The sequence below is a fragment of the Neovison vison genome, chromosome 6 (genome assembly GCF_020171115.1).
Source record: "Neovison vison isolate M4711 chromosome 6, ASM_NN_V1, whole genome shotgun sequence".
NCBI lineage: Eukaryota > Metazoa > Chordata > Mammalia > Carnivora > Mustelidae > Neogale > Neogale vison.
Genome location: NC_058096.1, coordinates 139657272 through 139675137, shown reverse-complemented (window position 1 = coordinate 139675137; position 17866 = coordinate 139657272). Strand labels below are relative to the sequence as shown.

Here is a 17866-nt window from a genome sequence, read left to right as displayed (position 1 = left end):
TTCCTAAATCTTTTTTTAATTTATAGTTTGTTTATTTTAAAGATTTTATTTATTTATTTATTTATTTAAGAGAGGGAGAGAGAGAGTGTGCAGTTTTATGTGAGCAGGTGGGGAGGGGCAGGGAGAGAAGGAGAGAGAGAATCCTAAGCAGACTCCATACCCATCACAGAGCCCAATGAAGAGCTGAGATTAGGACCTGAGCCCAAACCCAAGAGACAGATGCTTAACCCAGTGTGCCACCCAAGTGCCGCCCCTAATCTGTAGTTTTGAAGGGAAAATGAAATCTCTCTCTCTCTCAGCATACATGGCTGATTATTAATTGGGCACTCTCTTGAGTATTTTACATGTCAATCTCATCTGTAATTAATCTTAGTAATCTTTTAAAACAATGACTATTTCAGGCCCTTGATTGTGATTGGCGGTTCTTCTGAAAGAAGTCAGGAAACGATGGGAGCCTTCCAGGAGTTTCCACAGGTACCCAACTCTAAAACTTTTCTTAGAGTTTAGTAGCATAAATGTATGCTATTAAGACTTATGGAGAAGAGGGGCGCCTGAGTGGCTTAGTGGGTTAAAGCCTCTACCTTCGGCTCAGGTCATGATCCCAGCATCCTGGGATCGAGCCCCGCATTGGGCTCTCTGCTCTGCAGAGAGCCTGCTTCCTCCTCTCTCTGCCTTGCCTCCCTGCCTGCTTGTGATCTCTCTCTCTGTCAAATAAATAAATAAAATCTTAAAAAAAAAAGATTTATGGAGAAGAAATAAAAATTCCTATCTGCAAAATAAACAATTAAAATAAAATAGAGGTACCTGAGGTAATTTATAGATAATGTTCCTTAACTATAAGACAGTCTCAGTGTGCATATTACAGGAGCTCAGGCTCTGCTTAGGAGCAGTCTTCCAAGAAAAAGACTTTCAGAGTCTACTTTGAAAGTAAGGTCTGAAAGAGTCAAGATGCAGGAATAAAAATGGTGTGGGACTATACCTGTCAAACTTTAGAGAAGTAAAAAGTTGAGAGGAAGAATCCTACCTAAGATGACTATTAGTAGGCTCTGGACAAGTTCATTTTTATTTTAGAAGGCTGAAGGAAAGTATTTAAAAATTTCTAAAAACTGAAAAGAATTTGTCAACAAAATGCTGTAGTTTGTTTTTCTTGTTTTTTCTTTTTTTTACTTTTTTCTATATATTTATTACAGTATTACAGAGGTCTTCATAAATAGTTGTATAAAACAAAACGCTACAGCTTTAAGAATAGGTGTAGAAAGCAAAGGTGAGAGTGAATGATCAACTCTTAAGAAAATATTTTCACATTTCTAGCACAAAGTTCTGAGCAAAGTTAAAACCTTAGGTAAAGTCTGTTGGTTATTACAGAAGTCACTGTGAGAACCTCAGAATATAAACATAGAATTTTCTCTATAACTTAAATTATTGTAAAATACTAGATCTCCTTATAGGTTGATTCAAAAGTTGTACTTTTATCCTCTTGAAAGGCAATTGAGGGGGGTCCTGTGTGGCTCAGTCATTAAGCCTCTGCCTTCAGCTCAGGTCATGATGCCAGGGTCCTGGGATCCAGTCCGCATCAGGCTCCCTGCTCAGCAGGAAGCCTGTTTCTCCCCTTTTCTACTCCCTCTCTCTTGCTGTGTCTCTCTCTATCAAATAAATAAAATCTTAAAAGAAAAAAAAAAGGGTATTTCCACTTACTTAGTTAACAATAAATAACCATGGTAAATAAGCAGAGCAGCTAAGTAATTTAAAAGGAAATTTAAACTTACTACAAAAACTTTACAGATGAGGAGAAAGCAGAGGATAATGTCCACTACAAATAAATATTTTTTCCTGAAAAGGAAAGTAATAAAAGTTTATTAGATGAAATTAAAAATGTAAGGAGAAAATCACTGATTTGATTTAAAATCCAAGTATCTTTTTTTGAGAAAATACTTTAGATGGCATGACTGGGAATAGACTGAAAATCTTAATTTTGTCATGCTCATGGGACTACGACTACCAACTTTTATACCAAAAAGTATCAAGAGACACCGTTTCTATATATTGCTTCAGAGTACAATAAACAGTGAAAAAAAATAGCACTGCTGAATTGAGACATCCCAAATAGTGTAGTAGTAAAATACATAACAGGAAAACTGGCAGAAATGTAATAAGGATAGATTATAATTGTAACAAGATGAAGCAGGTGAAATTTTGTATTTCTGACTGTGGAATTTCTGGGTCCAGGGATATGCTCATTTTAATTTTTAGCAGACATTATCAGCTTCCCTTCCCATTTATACTCTCACCTGCAGCTGAGGAGAATGCCTGCTTTCCTGTATGGTGGTAAATGCTATGTATTATCAGTATTTCATTTTTGCCAGTCTGAGAAATGAAAATGGTGTCTTGTTTTGATTTACTTCCTAAATCATCCTGAGGCAGAAATTTGATTGTGCTATGTGTAGGCCTTTAAGAAACAGTCCAGGTAATGTACTTTCTTCGTCTTTTCAGTACACATAGTAAAAAGTAATGACTTAACATTTTGTTTTCCTTCTTAAGAGTAATATGATCTGTGAGCTGAATTTTAAGTGATTTTCTTTCTGCATATAGGTTGAAGCCTGTAGATTATATACCAAGTTCTCTGCCCGGCCAAGCAGCATAGAAACTATTCCCTCTATTATCGAAAAGGTAAAGAACTTAATTATAAGTCCTCTAAGTTAACTGGTTTTTCTCAGTTGCTCATATCTGTGTTATTTGTATTCTCCATAGAATGAGCAACAATTTGGTATATATTCAGGCAGTCAAAAATGATAGTGTTGGGCGCCTGGGTGGCTCAGTGGGCTCTCTGCTCAGCCGAGAGCCTGCTTCCTCCTCTCTCTCTACCTGCCTCTCTGCCTATGTGTGATCTCTATCTGTCAAATAAATAAATAAAAATCTTTAAAAAATGATAGTGTTAAAGAGCTATTTATATTTTAATGTTTGTTGTCAATTCTAGAAACATAAAATAGATCATTTTTGAAAAAAGTTTCTCCTTTACTTCAGTTTTTAAATTTTTTTCTACAGAAAAATAAAGATAAAGCTAAAATGAAAAATGTTTATAAATAAAATAATGTTTCTCTTGTGCTTTTGCAAAAGTTTAATATTGAAAATTAGTACTAATGCTTATAAAACCATGTCTTAGTTGCCTAAACAGCTTATTATAAATTAATCTTAGTTAACCAACATTTCTATGTGGAGTTACATTTGAGCTGTTGCAAAACCATGTGTTACAGACACCATTTGACACATGTGATAATATCACTGTTTCTGAAAACTTAGCCAAGTCATTAGGACTAGGAAGCAAGTAAGAGCACATTTATAAACCCTTGGCAGGAAGAGCCTGGTGGATAACTTCTAAGACTAACGTGTAATAAGACATGAATTTTAAAACCCTAGTGAGTATTTTCTTTCTTATCGCTCCTCTTTTAAACAAAAATATCTTTTGAAATATATGCAGTCAATAGAGGGCATTTCAATTTTAGTGAAAAGTGTTTATTTCTCCAACTAGGGATGTCCAAAAAATATTAAAATTGTATTCCTTTCACAATTTTTAATTGTCTCTGAGTGGACTATGTGATAAAGATTGAGAATTTTAAAATATTTTCTTCCATTTGTAATAAATTTAGGCAGTGAGAAGCAGTATTTATGGTCGTCCAGGTCCTTGTTATGTTGACATACCTGCAGATTTTGTGAATTTACAAGTGAATGTGAATTCTGTAAAGTAAGTAATAGTTACACTGGAGTTCTTTCTTAATTGTGTTATTGAAATGTTTACCTTTTTAACAATTTACCTGGAAGTTTATAAGTTAATCTTCATTTGTTTTAACTTTTGACAATTTAATGATTAAACTAAATCCTGGCCAAATGGTTTAATTCTCTAATTAAAATGGTATATTTAGTAATTATTTGGGGGTTAATTTTTAAGTCAAATACTAGAGCTTCCTGAACACTCATTTGAAATTATTCTTCCAGAGGCTGTAAGTAATACATCCCCATTAATGTGGTAGAGGTTATTCAGTGTCTTCACAGGGTCAACCAAGAGATGATATTACCAATGAAAAATTATTTAGGACTCAGCATAGAAAATTTTAGTCTTTCATTCTGTTTCTGTGATTTAAAAATATTCCAACTCGGGTGTTACTCTGAGTTTCCATATTCCTTTATTCCTTAAATAAACACTGAGCGAATAAAAAGTATAAGAAGCATTTTTCACTGGTATCTAAGTCGCCTCTGATAAGGATAGATATTTAGGTTAAGACATCACCCTGGGTATCATTTAGTTTATTACTGCTATTGTGGACCAAGTGGTTCTCTAGTGACTGCAGAGAGACAGTGTGCATTTCTGTATATTCAGTATACCAAGGAGTTGTTTCTCGTTGTGAGAGTCAGACAAAAAGGACATCTGTGTTGCATAATACTTGAACATGACAAAGTATTACTGGGGGGGAGGGAAGCAGAGCTGAATCTCTGGTAAATTAACTCTGTAAGCCTTCTTTAAAATGGTTGTAAAGGTTGGGGTGCCTGGGTGGCTTAGTCAGTTAAGCATCTGCCTTTGGCTCAGGTCATGATCCCAGGGTTCTGGGATCGAGCCCCACACTGAGCCCCACATAGGACTCCCTGCTCAGTGGGGAATCTCTTTCTCCCTCTGCCTCTCTGTCTCCATGCTCACACACTCTCTCTCAAATAAATAAAATGTTTTTAAAAAGTTAAAAAAGATAAAATTTTTGTAAAGAGGGAATGTCTTTTTTTGTTTTATATGCTCAAATTTTGTACAGTGTGTGATGTTTATTAATTAAAATAAATGAAGACGTCCAGAAATACTTAACTATGACAGTTTTAAATTTTTTTTCCTAATGCATATTGTATTTCTAAAATCCTGACTCTCCCAGTGAGGTTAGTTAAAGGCATGGACTTTGGAGACAGAATGACCTAAGTCAGTTCAATCTCTGCCACATACCATCTGGGGACCCTGGGCAAGTTACTTTCTGAGTTTCCTTCCCCACCCCCCAATGGTGAAATGGAGATAATGGTAGTGCCTGGCCTCATTGCTTTGAAAAATTAAATGAGATTAAATAGCATATAGTGTTAAACACTGATTCTGAGTATGTTTTTTACTGTTCTTACAACAACAACTATTACTACAATATAGAGCCATTAACTCAAAATTTCCTGTCAATGAATTACTGATTTGATTGGTTTTTACATGGTATTAAGGAGTAACTTGATTTACTAGGTATGGTAGGGACATTATGGTTATATAGGAGAAAGTCTTTATCTTTTAGAGCTGCATGGAAAAGCTTTTAACTGCTTATGCTTCACTTTAAAATGGTTCAGGAAACAAATTTATATGCATGTGGGTGTGTGTATGTGAAGCAAATGTGGTAAAATATTAGTTGTTGAATCTACATGGTGGGTATGTGGAGTTTATTGTACTATTTTTTTCCCTACCTTTTAGATATTTGGTATTTTCATAGTAAAAGGTTTAAAACTTGGCCTCTTTATTTCCAGGTACGTGGAGTGCTGCATGCCCCCTCCTGTCAGTATGGCAGAAACCTCTGCTGTATACATGGCAGCATCTGTTATTAGAAATGCCAAACGGCCCCTTCTTATCATCGGGAAAGGTAGCAGTGAATGGAACTCTAAATCTTGCTATGCCATTGAAAGAATGCTGATTCTGTTTAGAAATTATCTTCATTATTTACGAACATATCTAATATTTGAAATTGGCGTATGAGTTATTTTCATGTAGGATTAGTTAGTAATTTCAAAATCATAGAATTATTCTAGAATGCCCAGAGATCTTGCTCTTTTAAAGAGATATCACCCATTCTGTTTCTTCAGTCTTATGTGTAAAATGTTTTTTCAATTATAATAATAATATTTGATCATTATAAAAATACTGGAAAACACAGATGATTAAAAAGAAGAAATCCCTTTATCCAAAGACAACTATTTTTGGAGCACTTGGGTGACTTAGTTGGCTAAGCGTCTGACTCTTCATTTTGGCTCAGGTCATGCTCTCAGGGTAATGAGATTGAGCCCTACATAGGGCTCCGTGCTGGGCGTGGAGCAGAACCTCTCTCCCTCCTTCTCTCCCTCTGCCCCTCTTGCCTCCCTCACTTGCACTCTCTCTTTCAAAAAAAAAAGATAACTATTTTTAACATGTAATATTTCTAGTCATTTCTGCATCTATATTTCATATATTGTGATCATACCATATAGACAGTTTTATTTATATTCTAATTATTTCATTTAATATTGTAACGTTTCTTCATAGTCTTAAGTTTTTACCTAAATATAATTTTAAGGTCTATTCATGTATATACCAAAACTTCATTGAGAGATACTTCACTGAGAGATACTTAAAGATACTTGAAAAAAACTTTGCCAGTTTTTTTTTGTTTGTTTAGTATAGCTATGACAGACATGTTTGTGCTAAAGCTTTTTCCATATTTAGGATTTATGATAGATTCCCAGAAAGAAAATTAAATTAAAAGTTAATTCATATCTTAAGGTTTTTGGTACCTATTGTCAAGTTGTTCTCTCCTAAGAGAGGAAATACTATACTCCTGTCAGCAAGTTATTTTTTTTTAATTTTTTTAAGATTTTATTTTATTTGACAGAGAGAGATCACAAGTAGGCAGAGAGGCAGGCAGAGAGAGAGAGAGGAGGAAGCAGGCTCCCCGCTGAGCAGAGAGCCCGATGCGGGACTCGATCCCAGGACCCTGAGATCATGACCTGAGCCGAAGGCAGCGGCTTAACACTGAGCCACCCAGGCGCCCAGCAAGTTATTTTAATATCCATTATATGTTCTTGAACTGAGGGGGCCTTGAGTCACCTATGACCCTGCTAGTCAATTATCAACTACTAAGGAACTAACTATATAGAAACCAAAGATAATTTTAATGAAAATGGTGGACAGCAGAAAAAAAAACCCAAGTCAGAGCTGAGTCGAATGCAGCTATATGCTATCTTAGATCTGTGGTTTTGGCAAACAACTACTTTGAGTCTCAGTTACCTCACTTGTAAAACAGAGATACTAACTTCAACAGAGTGGTTATGATTAAGTAATAAGATTGGTAGAAGGAACCCAGTAGATGCTAGTTTTCATTCTTCTTTTACCCCATATTTGATGAGTACTTACAGTAAGGCAGGGATTACAGAAAACATTTGTAAGCTATATAGAGGAATAACGGTCCCTACCTCGAGATATATTAGAAACAAATAAGTGCAGTGTACCCATATGTGGTGTGTATAGAGAGGGTGAGGTGGATTATCAAGGGAAGCAGCAACAATTTATTTGTGTAGGTAGAATGGAAAGACTCTCTGGAAGAGATAACACTGCTACACCTTGAAAATGGATGATAGGTCACTGAGTGGACAAGTCCAGGAAGAGAACTGGGTGGACAAAGATATTGAGGCAAGAAAGAGAATACAAGGAAACTTTCTGGATGAAAAAAAGCTATTTTTCATCTGACACGAACTAAATGTCTCTTGTTAGAATTTCCGTGCAGTCCGGGTTAGCTAATGGTAGGGAACAACGTGTGAGGTTAGAGAGGGCCTCTTTCTGTCAGAGCAAAGTCCTTCCTTGCCCACCTGGGCTGGTCAGTAAAGATATTGTATTTAAAGAATTGTGAGTAGTAATTCAGTAGGAACCATAGGACAGACAATTGAGAGCAGGAAGAGAGAAGAGATGCAACTTTTGTTTTGTAGTAGACATCCTTCAGAATAATTGAGACTATTTTGGAGGAGGAAGTTAGCCCTGTTGTTTTCTTAAACATTTTAAAATACTAAAGATAAAAACCATAGTCACAGTTTGTTTTGAATGTGAGCAAGCCCTGTATAAACAAGAGATTCTCTGAGAAGTTCTGAAAGGAAATTCATGTGAGTTGCTTTAAGAGTCACAGTGCCTGGAGCATAACTGACTTGTCTAATACATTTGCATTGGTTGTAGGTGCTGCTTATGCCCATGCAGAGGAGGCTCTCAGGAAATTGGTGGAGCAGTGTAAATTACCATTTCTGCCCACCCCCATGGGAAAGGGTGTCATCCCTGATAACCACCCATACTGTGTGAGCGCTGCCAGATCCAGGTGCGTAGCATACTAGAGTTTAAAGAACAATAGCTTGGCAGATCTTGGGCTAATTTATTTTGTGACTTTAATGAATCTAGGGGAAGTCCTGTAATGTTATTTTAAGCACACCAGTTTCTTTTTAGAGTTTTCAGCACTCTAAAGTTGTCCACTGCCTTCTGACCCTCATGGATTTAGATGGGAAATCTGTAGTCGTTTGAATCTCTGCTCCCCTGTATGTAATATGTTCTGTGGCTGCTTTCAGGATGTTCCTTTATCTTTGGTTTTCAGTAGTTTGATTAAGTATCTGGGTATGGTTTTCTTTTAGTTTATCCTGTGCTCTGATCTTCTTCAGTCTGTAAAGTAGTATCTTTCACTACATTTATAGTTTTTGGCCATTTTTCCTCAGATTTTTTTTTCTACACCAATCTCTTTTTCCTTTCCTGGGATAACGCGAATAGTAGACATTTTGATACTATCCCATAGGTCCATTAATATCTGTACAGTTCTCTTTTTTTTTTTCTATCTTTAAGTAGCTTATTAAAATTTCTTTTCTTTTTTTTTTAAGATTTATTTATTTATTTATTTTAGAGAGAGTGAGCAGGGAGGAGGGGCAGAGGGAGAGGGAAAGAGAAAATCTTAAGCAGATTCCATGCCTAATGTGGAACTGGACAGGGGACTTGATCTCATGATCGAGCCAAAATCAAGCACTGGATGCCTAACTGATTGAACCACCCAAGCACCCCTATTAGAAATTTCTTATACAAAGTATTCTTTTTATTTTTATTATATTTTATTATATTTATCTTTTAATTGAAGTATAGTTGACATACAATGGTGCATTAGTTTCAGGTGTACAACATAGTGATTTGACATCTCGATACTTTATGCTATGTTCTCTGTTTAGTTATTTTCAATACTTTTGTCTTATATTTTATGTTTCTCTGTTGAGAATGTCTATCTTCTCATTTATTTCAAGAGTATTTTTGTTTACTTTATGGAGCATATTATAATAGCTGCTTTAAAGCCTTTGTTTACTAGTTTGAATATCTGGGTCATCACAGAATGGGAGTCTATTCATTTCTTTTGAGAATTGGGCACATCTTTCTAGTTCTTTTGCATATTGAATATTTTTGGAATATATCCTAGATTGTAAGTATTATGTTTTAAGATTCTAGGTCATATTTACATATCCTGTAGAATGTTGACTTTGTTTGTTTTAGCAGACAATTAGCCTGGTTAAGTTCAGACTGCAAGGTCTGTCTTTCTGTCTTGCTAGAGGCATTAGGTCCAGGGTCAGTTCAGCTTCAGAGCCCTTGCTATGTTCCTTTGGGTCTGTGTGCACATGTACAGCCCAAGCATGAGCCCCAGACATATGCCGATTCAGTCCCAGAACTAGAAAGTTATTTTCTCTTCTCTCTAGGTTGACCACCCCCCAACACCCATCCTTTCTAGGAGTCTCTTGCCACTGCCTTATAGTACTGCACAAACAGAACTGTCTTTGGGGCAAATAACAGAAAGAGAGGAAGGGCAGGAGGAAGGAAGGAGGGAGAGAAGAAAGGAAGAGAGAGAAAGGAAGGAAAGAGAAAAGAAAAGGAAAGAAAAAAAAAAGAATACTGGACTTTTCCCATACCCTTCACAGACCACAGGGACCCCTTTTCTGGTTCCTCTTGCCTGAAAAATGATAAATATATATAATATATAATTATTATATTATATTATTATACAAACATAATTAATATTATATGTTTATTTTTTTAAAAAAAGATTCAAGCATAAGGATGTGCAACCCAGGGGCGCCTGGGTGGCTCAGTCAATTAAGTGTCTGCCTTCGGTTCAGGTCATGATGCTGGGCTCATGGGGCCCTGCTCAGAGGAGAGTCTGTTTCTCCTTCTGCCTCTGCCCTCCCCTGACTTGTGCCTGAGCTCTCTTTCTCTTTCTCTCTCTCAGATGAATAAATAAAACATATAAAAAAAAAAGGATGTGTAACCTAGTACTTATAAATTATCCAGAAATTGAGAAAAGTTAAAATAAATTTGGTATATATGTTCTGCAAAGTATATAGCCTTCCAAAATTATATTTAAGGGGTGCCTGGCTGGCTCAGTTGGAAGAACATGCAGCTCTTGATCTCAGACTAGTTTGTTTGAGTCTCAAGTTGGATGTAGAGATTACTTAAAAAAAGTAAAATAAAACTTAGAAAAAATAAAAATTTTAAGAAGAACCTAATGATGAAGATGGTTGTAATAAGCACAAGTACATGAGACAGTATTATAGCAAATGAGTTCAACTATGTAAAAATATACTTGCGGTGAAAGAAGACTTGATGAAAATATGCCAGGCTATTAATAATAGCTTTTAAGTTGATAGTATTATAGGTTGAAGTTCTTTTTCTTTATGCTTTTTCTGTTTTACAGAGAATTATCTACATTTTTAATGATAAAAAAGTAATAAACAATGAAATAGGTATAGTTTTATAATATTTTTCTTCTTCTTTCATCTTTTAGAATACTATTTAAATAGAATGGTTTCATAATTATTTTGGTTTGAAAGATCAAATTTACCCTAGAAGCTGATTCTGAAGGCTAAAATAAAATAAGCTCTAGACTATTTAACTTTTCCAGGTACTTTAGAAATTAATTTTAGAATAATTCAAATCAGAAATGTAGATATACTTTCTGCATTATAACAGATTCTTTCTTTTTAATAGGGCTTTGCAATTTGCTGATGTAATTGTATTATTTGGTGCCAGATTAAATTGGATTTTGCACTTTGGACTGCCTCCAAGATACCAGCCAGATGTGAAATTTATCCAGGTACTCAGAGCAGAGAGATTTAAAATCAGAGCTATCTGTGATTTATTGTTATCCTCAGCTATGATCAGCTCTGCTTTTTTCTTGGCTTTTGTAGATTTTTATGAATTGTCTAATACAATTACAGGTACCAAAGTAAGCTGCATTTTCAAGCCTATGAAACATAATATGTTGCTTTGCTTCTAACCAGAAAACCTTTCAAAATCAAGTTTTAAATAGTTTGAAAAGCAAAACTTGCATCTTCTTCATAGCTCAAGTATATTTAAAGGTACACAAAGGGGTTTAAGTGGAATGGTAGGTTAGAACAAAACATTCAGCTTGGTTAGAGATTGGAGTTGTCCTTTTAGATGCCAGATCTTTCAAATGGCCTTTGATTGGAAATCTCTAAATGCTGCTTTTACCTGTCACCAAACAGAGTGGAATATACTCTGACCTCCCTTTAATGGTTCTTATATCATTATGATTCTCTTTCTAAGCCACTTTCCTTATTGGTGTAGTAGGTACTGCCTGGGTGACGCAGTGGGTTAAGCCTCTGCCTTCAGCTTGGGTCATGATCCTGGGGTCCTGGGATTGAGCCGTGCATCAGGCTCCCTGCTTGGTGGGGAGCCTGCTTCTCCCCTGCTCATGCTCTATCTCTTGCTATCTCTCTCTCTCAAATACATACATAAAATCTTTTTAAAAAAAAATGAAAGAAGGTGCTGCCTATGTAGTGCAATATGAACCTGTTTTCCCTACAGAGACTGTGTATGGTGTTTGATAACCCAGCTACAATTGATGTCTTCTCCCTTTTTTTTTTTTTTAAGATTTTATTTATTTATTTGACAGACAGAGATCACAAATGGGCAGAGAAACAGGCAGAGAGAGAGGAGGAAGCAGGCTCCCTGCTGAGCAGAAAGCCCGACACAGGGCTCGATCCCAGGGCCCTGGGATCACAACCTGAGCCGAAGGCAGAGACTTCAACCCACTGAGCCATCCAGGCGCCCCTTGCCTATTAGTTTTGTTTTTTGTTTTTTTGTTTTTTATTTTTTAGATTTTTTTTTCCAATTTATTTATTTTCAGAAAAACAGTATTCATTATTTTTTCATCAGACCCAGTGCTCCATGCAAGCCACGCCCTCCACAATACCCACCACCTGGTACCCCAACCTCCCACCCCCCCCCGCCACTTCAAACCCCTCAGATTGTTTTTCAGAGTCCATAGTCTCTCATGGTTCACCTCCCCTTCCAATTTACCCAAAAGCACATACCCTCCCCAATGTCCATAACCCTACCCTCCTTCTCCCAAACCCCCTCCCCCCAGCAACCCACAGTTTGTTTAGTGAGATTAAGAGTCACTTATGGTTTGTCTCCCTCCCTATCCCGTCTTGTTTCATGGATTCTTCTCCTACCCACTTAAGCCCCTATGTTGCATCACCACTTCCTCATATCAGGGAGATCATATGATAGTTGTCTTTCTCCACTTGACTTATTTCGCTAAGCATGATCCGCTCTAGTTCCATCCATGTTGTCGCAAATGGCAAGATTTCGTTTCTTTTGATGGCTGCATAGTATTCCATTGTGTATATATACCACATCTTCTTGATCCATTCATCTGTTGATGGACATCTAGGTTCTTTCCATAGTTTGGCTATTGTGGACATTGCTGCTATAAACATTCGGGTGCACGTGCCCCTTTGGATCACTACGTTTGTATCTTTAGGGTAAATACCCAGTAGTGCAATTGCTGGGTCATAGGGCAGTTCTATTTTCAACATTTTGAGGAACCTCCATGCTGTTTTCCAGAGTGGTTGCACCAGCTTGCATTCCCACCAACAGTGTAGGAGGGTTCCCCTTTCTCCGCATCCTCGCCAGCATCTGTCATTTCCTGACTTGTTGATTTTAGCCATTCTGACTGGTGTGAGGTGATATCTCATTGTGGTTTTGATTTGTATTTCCCTGATGCCGAGTGATATGGAGCACTTTTTCATGTGTCTGTTGGCAATCTGGATGTCTTCTTTGCAGAAACGTCTGTTCATGTCCTCTGCCCATTTCTTGATTGGATTATTTGTTCTTTGGGTGTTGAGTTTGTTAAGTTCTTTATAGATTTTGGACACTAGTCCTTTATCTGATATGTCATTTGCAAATATCTTCTCCCATTCTGTCAGTTGTCTTTTGATGTTGTTCACTGTTTCCTTTGCTGTGCAAAAACTTTTGATCTTGATGAAATCCCAATAGTTCATTTTTGCCTTCGCTTCCCTTGCCTTTGGCGATGTTCCTAGGAAGATGTTGCTGAGGCTGAGGTTGAAGAGGTTGCTGCCTGTGTTCTCCTCAAGGATTTTGATGGATTCCTTTCTCACATAGAGGTCCTTAATCCGTTTTGAGTCTATTTTTGTGTGAGGTGTAAGGAAATGGTCCAATTTCATTTTTCTGCATGTGGCTGTCCAATTTTCCCAACACCATTTATTAAAGAGGCTGTCTTTTTTCCATTGGACATTCTTTCCTGCTTTGTCAAAGATTAGTTGACCATAGAGTTGAGGGTCTATTTCTGGGCTCTCTATTCTGTTCCATTGATCTATGTGTCTGTTTTTGTGCCAGTACCATGCTGTCTTGATGATGACAGCTTTGTAATAGAGCTTGAAGTCCGGAATTGTGATGCCACCAACTTTGGCTTTCTTTGTCAATATCCCTTTGGCTATTCGAGGTCTTTTCTGGTTCCATATAAATTTTAAAATTATTTGTTCCATTTCGTTGAAAAAGATGGATGGTACTTTGATAGGAATTGCATTAAATGTGTAGATTGCTTTAGGTAGCATAGACATTTTCACAATATTTATTCTTCCAATCCAGGAGCATGGAACATTTTTCCATTTCTTTGTGTCTTCCTCAATTTCTTTCATGAGTACTTTATAGTTTTCTGAGTATAGATTCTTAGCCTCTTTGGTTAGGTTTATTCCTAGGTATCTTATGGTTTGGGGTGCAATTGTAAATGGGATTGACTCCTTAATTTCTCTTTCTTCTGTCTTGTTGTTGGTGTAGAGAAATGCAACTGATTTCTGTGCATTGATCTTATATCCTGACACTTTACTGAATTCCTGTACAAGTTCTAGCAGTTTTGGAGTGGAGTCTTTTGGGTTTTCCACATAGAGTATCATATCATCTGCGAAGAGTGATAATTTGACTTCTTCTTTGCCGATTTGGATGCCTTTAATTTCCTTTTGTTGTCTGATTGCTGAGGCTAGGACTTCTAGTACTATGTTGAATAGCAGTGGCGATAATGGACATCCCTGCCGTGTTCCTGACCTTAGCGGAAAAGCTTTCAGTTTTTCTCCATTGAGAATGATATTTGCGGTGGGTTTTTCATAGATGGCTTTGATGATATTGAGGTATGTGCCCTCTATCCCTACACTTTGAAGAGTTTGATCAGGAAGGGATGCTGTACTTTGTCAAATGCTTTTTCAGCATCTATTAAGAGTATCGTATGGTTCTTGTTCTTTCTGTTATTGATGTGTTGTATCACATTGACTGATTTGCGGATGTTGAACCAACCTTGCAGCCCTGGGATAAATCCCACTTGGTCGGGGTGAATAATCCTTTTAATGTACTGTTGAATCCTATTGGCTAGTATTTTGGTGAGAATTTTCGCATCTGTGTTCATCAAGGATATTGGTCTATAGCTCTCTTTTTTGATGGGATCCTTGTCTGGTTTTGGGATCAAGGTGATGCTGGCCTCATAAAATGAGTTTGGAAGTTTTCCTTCCATTTCTATTTTTTGGAACAGTTTCAGGAGAATAGGAATTAGTTCTTCTTTAAATGTTTGGTAGAATTCCGCCAGGAAGCCGTCTGGCCCTGGGCTTTTGTTTGTTTGGAGATTTCTAATGACTGTTTCAATCTCCTTACTTGTTATGGGTCTGTTCAGGCTTTCTATTTCTTCCTGGTTCAATTTTGGTAGTTTATATGTTTCTAGGAATGCATCCATTTCTTCCAGATTGTCAAATTTGTTAGCGTAGAGTTGCTCATAGTATGTTCTTATAATAGTTTGTATTTCTTTGGTGTTAGTTGTGATCTCTCCTCTTTCATTCATGATTTTATTTATTTGGGTCCTTTCTATTTTCTTTTTGATAAGTCTGGCCAGGGGTTTATCAATTTTATTAATTCTTTCAAAGAACTATCTCCTAGTTTGGTTGATTTGTTCTATTGTTTTTTTGGTTTCTATTTCATTGATTTCTGCTCTGATCTTTATGATTTCTCTTCTCCTGCTGGGCTTAGGGTTTCTTTCTTGTTCTTTCTCCAGCTCCTTTAGGTGTAGGGTTAGGTTGTGTGCCTGAGACCTTTCTTGTTTCTTGAGAAAAGCTTGTACCGCTCTATATTTTCCTCTCAGGACTGCCTTTGTTTTGTCCCACAGATTTTGAACCGTTGTATTCTCATTATCATTTGTTTCCATGAATTTTTTCAATTTTTCTTTAATTTCCTTGTTGACCCATTCATTCTTTTGAAGGATGCTGTTTAGTCTCCATGTTTTTGGGTTCTTTCCAAACTTCCTCTTGTGGTTGAGTTCTAGCTTCAGAGCATTGTGGTCTGAAAATATGCAGGGAATGATCCCAATCTTTTGATATCGGTTGAGTCCTGATTTAGGACCGAGGATGTGATCTATTCTGGAGAATGTTCCATGTGCACTAGAGAAGAATGTGTATTCTGTTGCTTTGGGATGAAATGTTCTGAATATATCTGTGATGTCCATCTCATCCAGTGTATCATTTAAGGCCTTTATTTCCCTGTTGATCTTTTGCTTGGATGATCTGTCCATTTCAGTGAGGGGAGTGTTAAAGTCCCCTACTATTATTGTATTATTGTCGATGTGTTTCTTTGATTTTGTTACTAATTGGTTTATATAGTTGGCAGCTCCCACATTGGGGGTATAGATATTTAAAATTGTTAGATCTTCTTGTTGGACAGACCCTTTGAGTATGATATAGTGTCCTTCCTCATCTCTTATTATAGTCTTTGGCTTAAAATCTAATTGATCTGATATAAGGATTGCCACTTCTGCTTTTTTCTGATGTCCATTAGCATGGTAAATTCTTTTCCACCCCCTCACTTTAAATCTGGAGGTGTCTTCGGGCTTAAAATGAGTTTCTTGGAGGCAACATATAGATGGGTTTTGTTTTTTTATCCATTCTGATACCTTGTGTCTTTTGATTGGGGCATTTAGCCCATTAACATTCAGGGTAACTATTGAGAGATATGATTTTAGTGCCATTGTATTGCCTGTAAGGTGACTGTTACTGTATATTGTCTCTGTTCCTTTCTGATCTACCACTTGTAGGCTTTCTCTTTGCTTAGAGGACCCCTTTCAGTATTTCCTGTAGAGCTGGTTTGGTGTTTGCAAATTCTTTCAGTTTTTGTTTGTCCTGGAAGCTTTTAATCTCTCCTTCTATTTTCAATGATAGCCTAGCTGGATATAGTATTCTTGGCTGCATGTTTTTCTCGTTTAGTGCTCTGAAAATGTCATGCCAGCTCTTTCTGGCCTGCCAGGTCTCTGTGGATAAGTCAGCTGCCAATCTAATATTTTTACCATTGTATGTTACAGACTTCTTTTCCCGGGCTGCCTTCAGGATTTTCTCTTTGTCGCTAAGGCTTGTAAATTATACTATTAGGTGACGGGGTGTGGGCCTATTCTTATTGATTTTGAGGGGCGTTCTCTGAACCTCCTGAATTTTGATGCTCGTTCCCTTTGCCATATTGGGGAAATTCTCCCCAATAATTCTCTCCAGTATACCTTCTGCTCCCCTCTCTCTTTCTTCTTCTTCTGGAATCCCAATTATTCTAATGTTGTTTCGTCTTATGGTGTCACTTATCTCTTGAATTCTCGCCTCATGGTCCAGTAGCTGTTTGTCCCTCTTTTGCTCAGCTTCTTTATTCTCTGTCATTTGGTCTTCTATATCGCTAATTCTTTCTTCTGCCTCATTTATCCTAGCAGTGAGGGCCTCCATTTTTGATTGAACTTCATTAATAGCTTTTTTTATTTCAACTTGGTTAGATTTTAGTTCTTTTATTTCTCCAGAAAGGGCTTTTATATCTCTGGAGAGGGTTTCTCTAATACCTTCCATGTTTTTTTCAAGCCCAGCTAGAACCTTGAGAATTGTCATTTTGAACTCTAGATCTGACATATTACCAATGTCTGTATTGATTAGGTCCCTAGCCTTCGGTACTGCCTCTTGTTCTTTTTTTTGTTGTGAATTTTTCCGCCTTGTCATTTTGTCCAGCTAAGAGTATATGAAGGAGCAATTAAAATACTAAAAGGAGGGACGCCTGGGTGGCTCAGTTGGTTAAGCAGCTGCCTTCTGCTCAGGTCATGATCCCAGGGTCCTGGGATCGAGTCCCACATCAGGCTCCTTGCTCGGCAGGGAGCCTGCTTCTCCCTCTGACTCTGCCTGCCTCTCTGTCTGTCTGTGCTCACTCGCGCTCTCTCCCTCTGTCTCTGACAAATAAATAAATAAAATTATTTAAAAAAAAAATACTAAAAGGGTGGCAACAATCCCAGGAAAATATGCTTTAACCAAATCAGAAGAGATCCCAAATCGTGAGGGGGATTTCTCCCCCCTCACGATTGGGTGAGGGATCTCCTCTGATTGGGATCTCCTCTGATTGGGATCTCCCAATCTCTTCTGATTGGGATCTCTTCTGATTGGGGGATAAAAAGAGGTTCAAAAAGAAAGAAAGAAAAAAAAAGAATTAAAAAAAAGAGATTGAATTAAAAATTCAATCAAGAATTAAAAAAGAATTTAAAAAAGAGTTTGAAGAGATTGGGATCTCTTCTGATTTGGGGATAAAAAGAGGTTCAAAAATAAATAAATAAAAAAAAAAGAATTAAAAAAAAAGGAAACAAATAAAGAAAAGTATAAAAAAGAATATATATATATTAAACTAGTTAAAAAACGTTAAAAAATAAAAGGGTAAAAGTTAAAAAAAATTTAGCAGAAGAAGAGAAAA

The 17866-nt window shown here is 36.9% G+C and overlaps 1 protein-coding gene across 2 annotated transcripts in view; it reads left to right on the top strand.

Moving 5' to 3' along the window:
• The window catches only part of HACL1 (2-hydroxyacyl-CoA lyase 1), a 38656-nt gene that overhangs the window by 7793 nt on the left and 12997 nt on the right, over nucleotides 1-17866 (top strand). For both annotated transcript variants that reach the window (XM_044252498.1, XM_044252499.1), the window contains 6 exons: nucleotides 402-474; nucleotides 2590-2667; nucleotides 3645-3739; nucleotides 5527-5639; nucleotides 7973-8108; nucleotides 10796-10901. In XM_044252498.1, the coding sequence (XP_044108433.1) occupies nucleotides 402-474; nucleotides 2590-2667; nucleotides 3645-3739; nucleotides 5527-5639; nucleotides 7973-8108; nucleotides 10796-10901 (601 nt within the window). The remainder of the gene's footprint in view (nucleotides 1-401; nucleotides 475-2589; nucleotides 2668-3644; nucleotides 3740-5526; nucleotides 5640-7972; nucleotides 8109-10795; nucleotides 10902-17866) is intronic.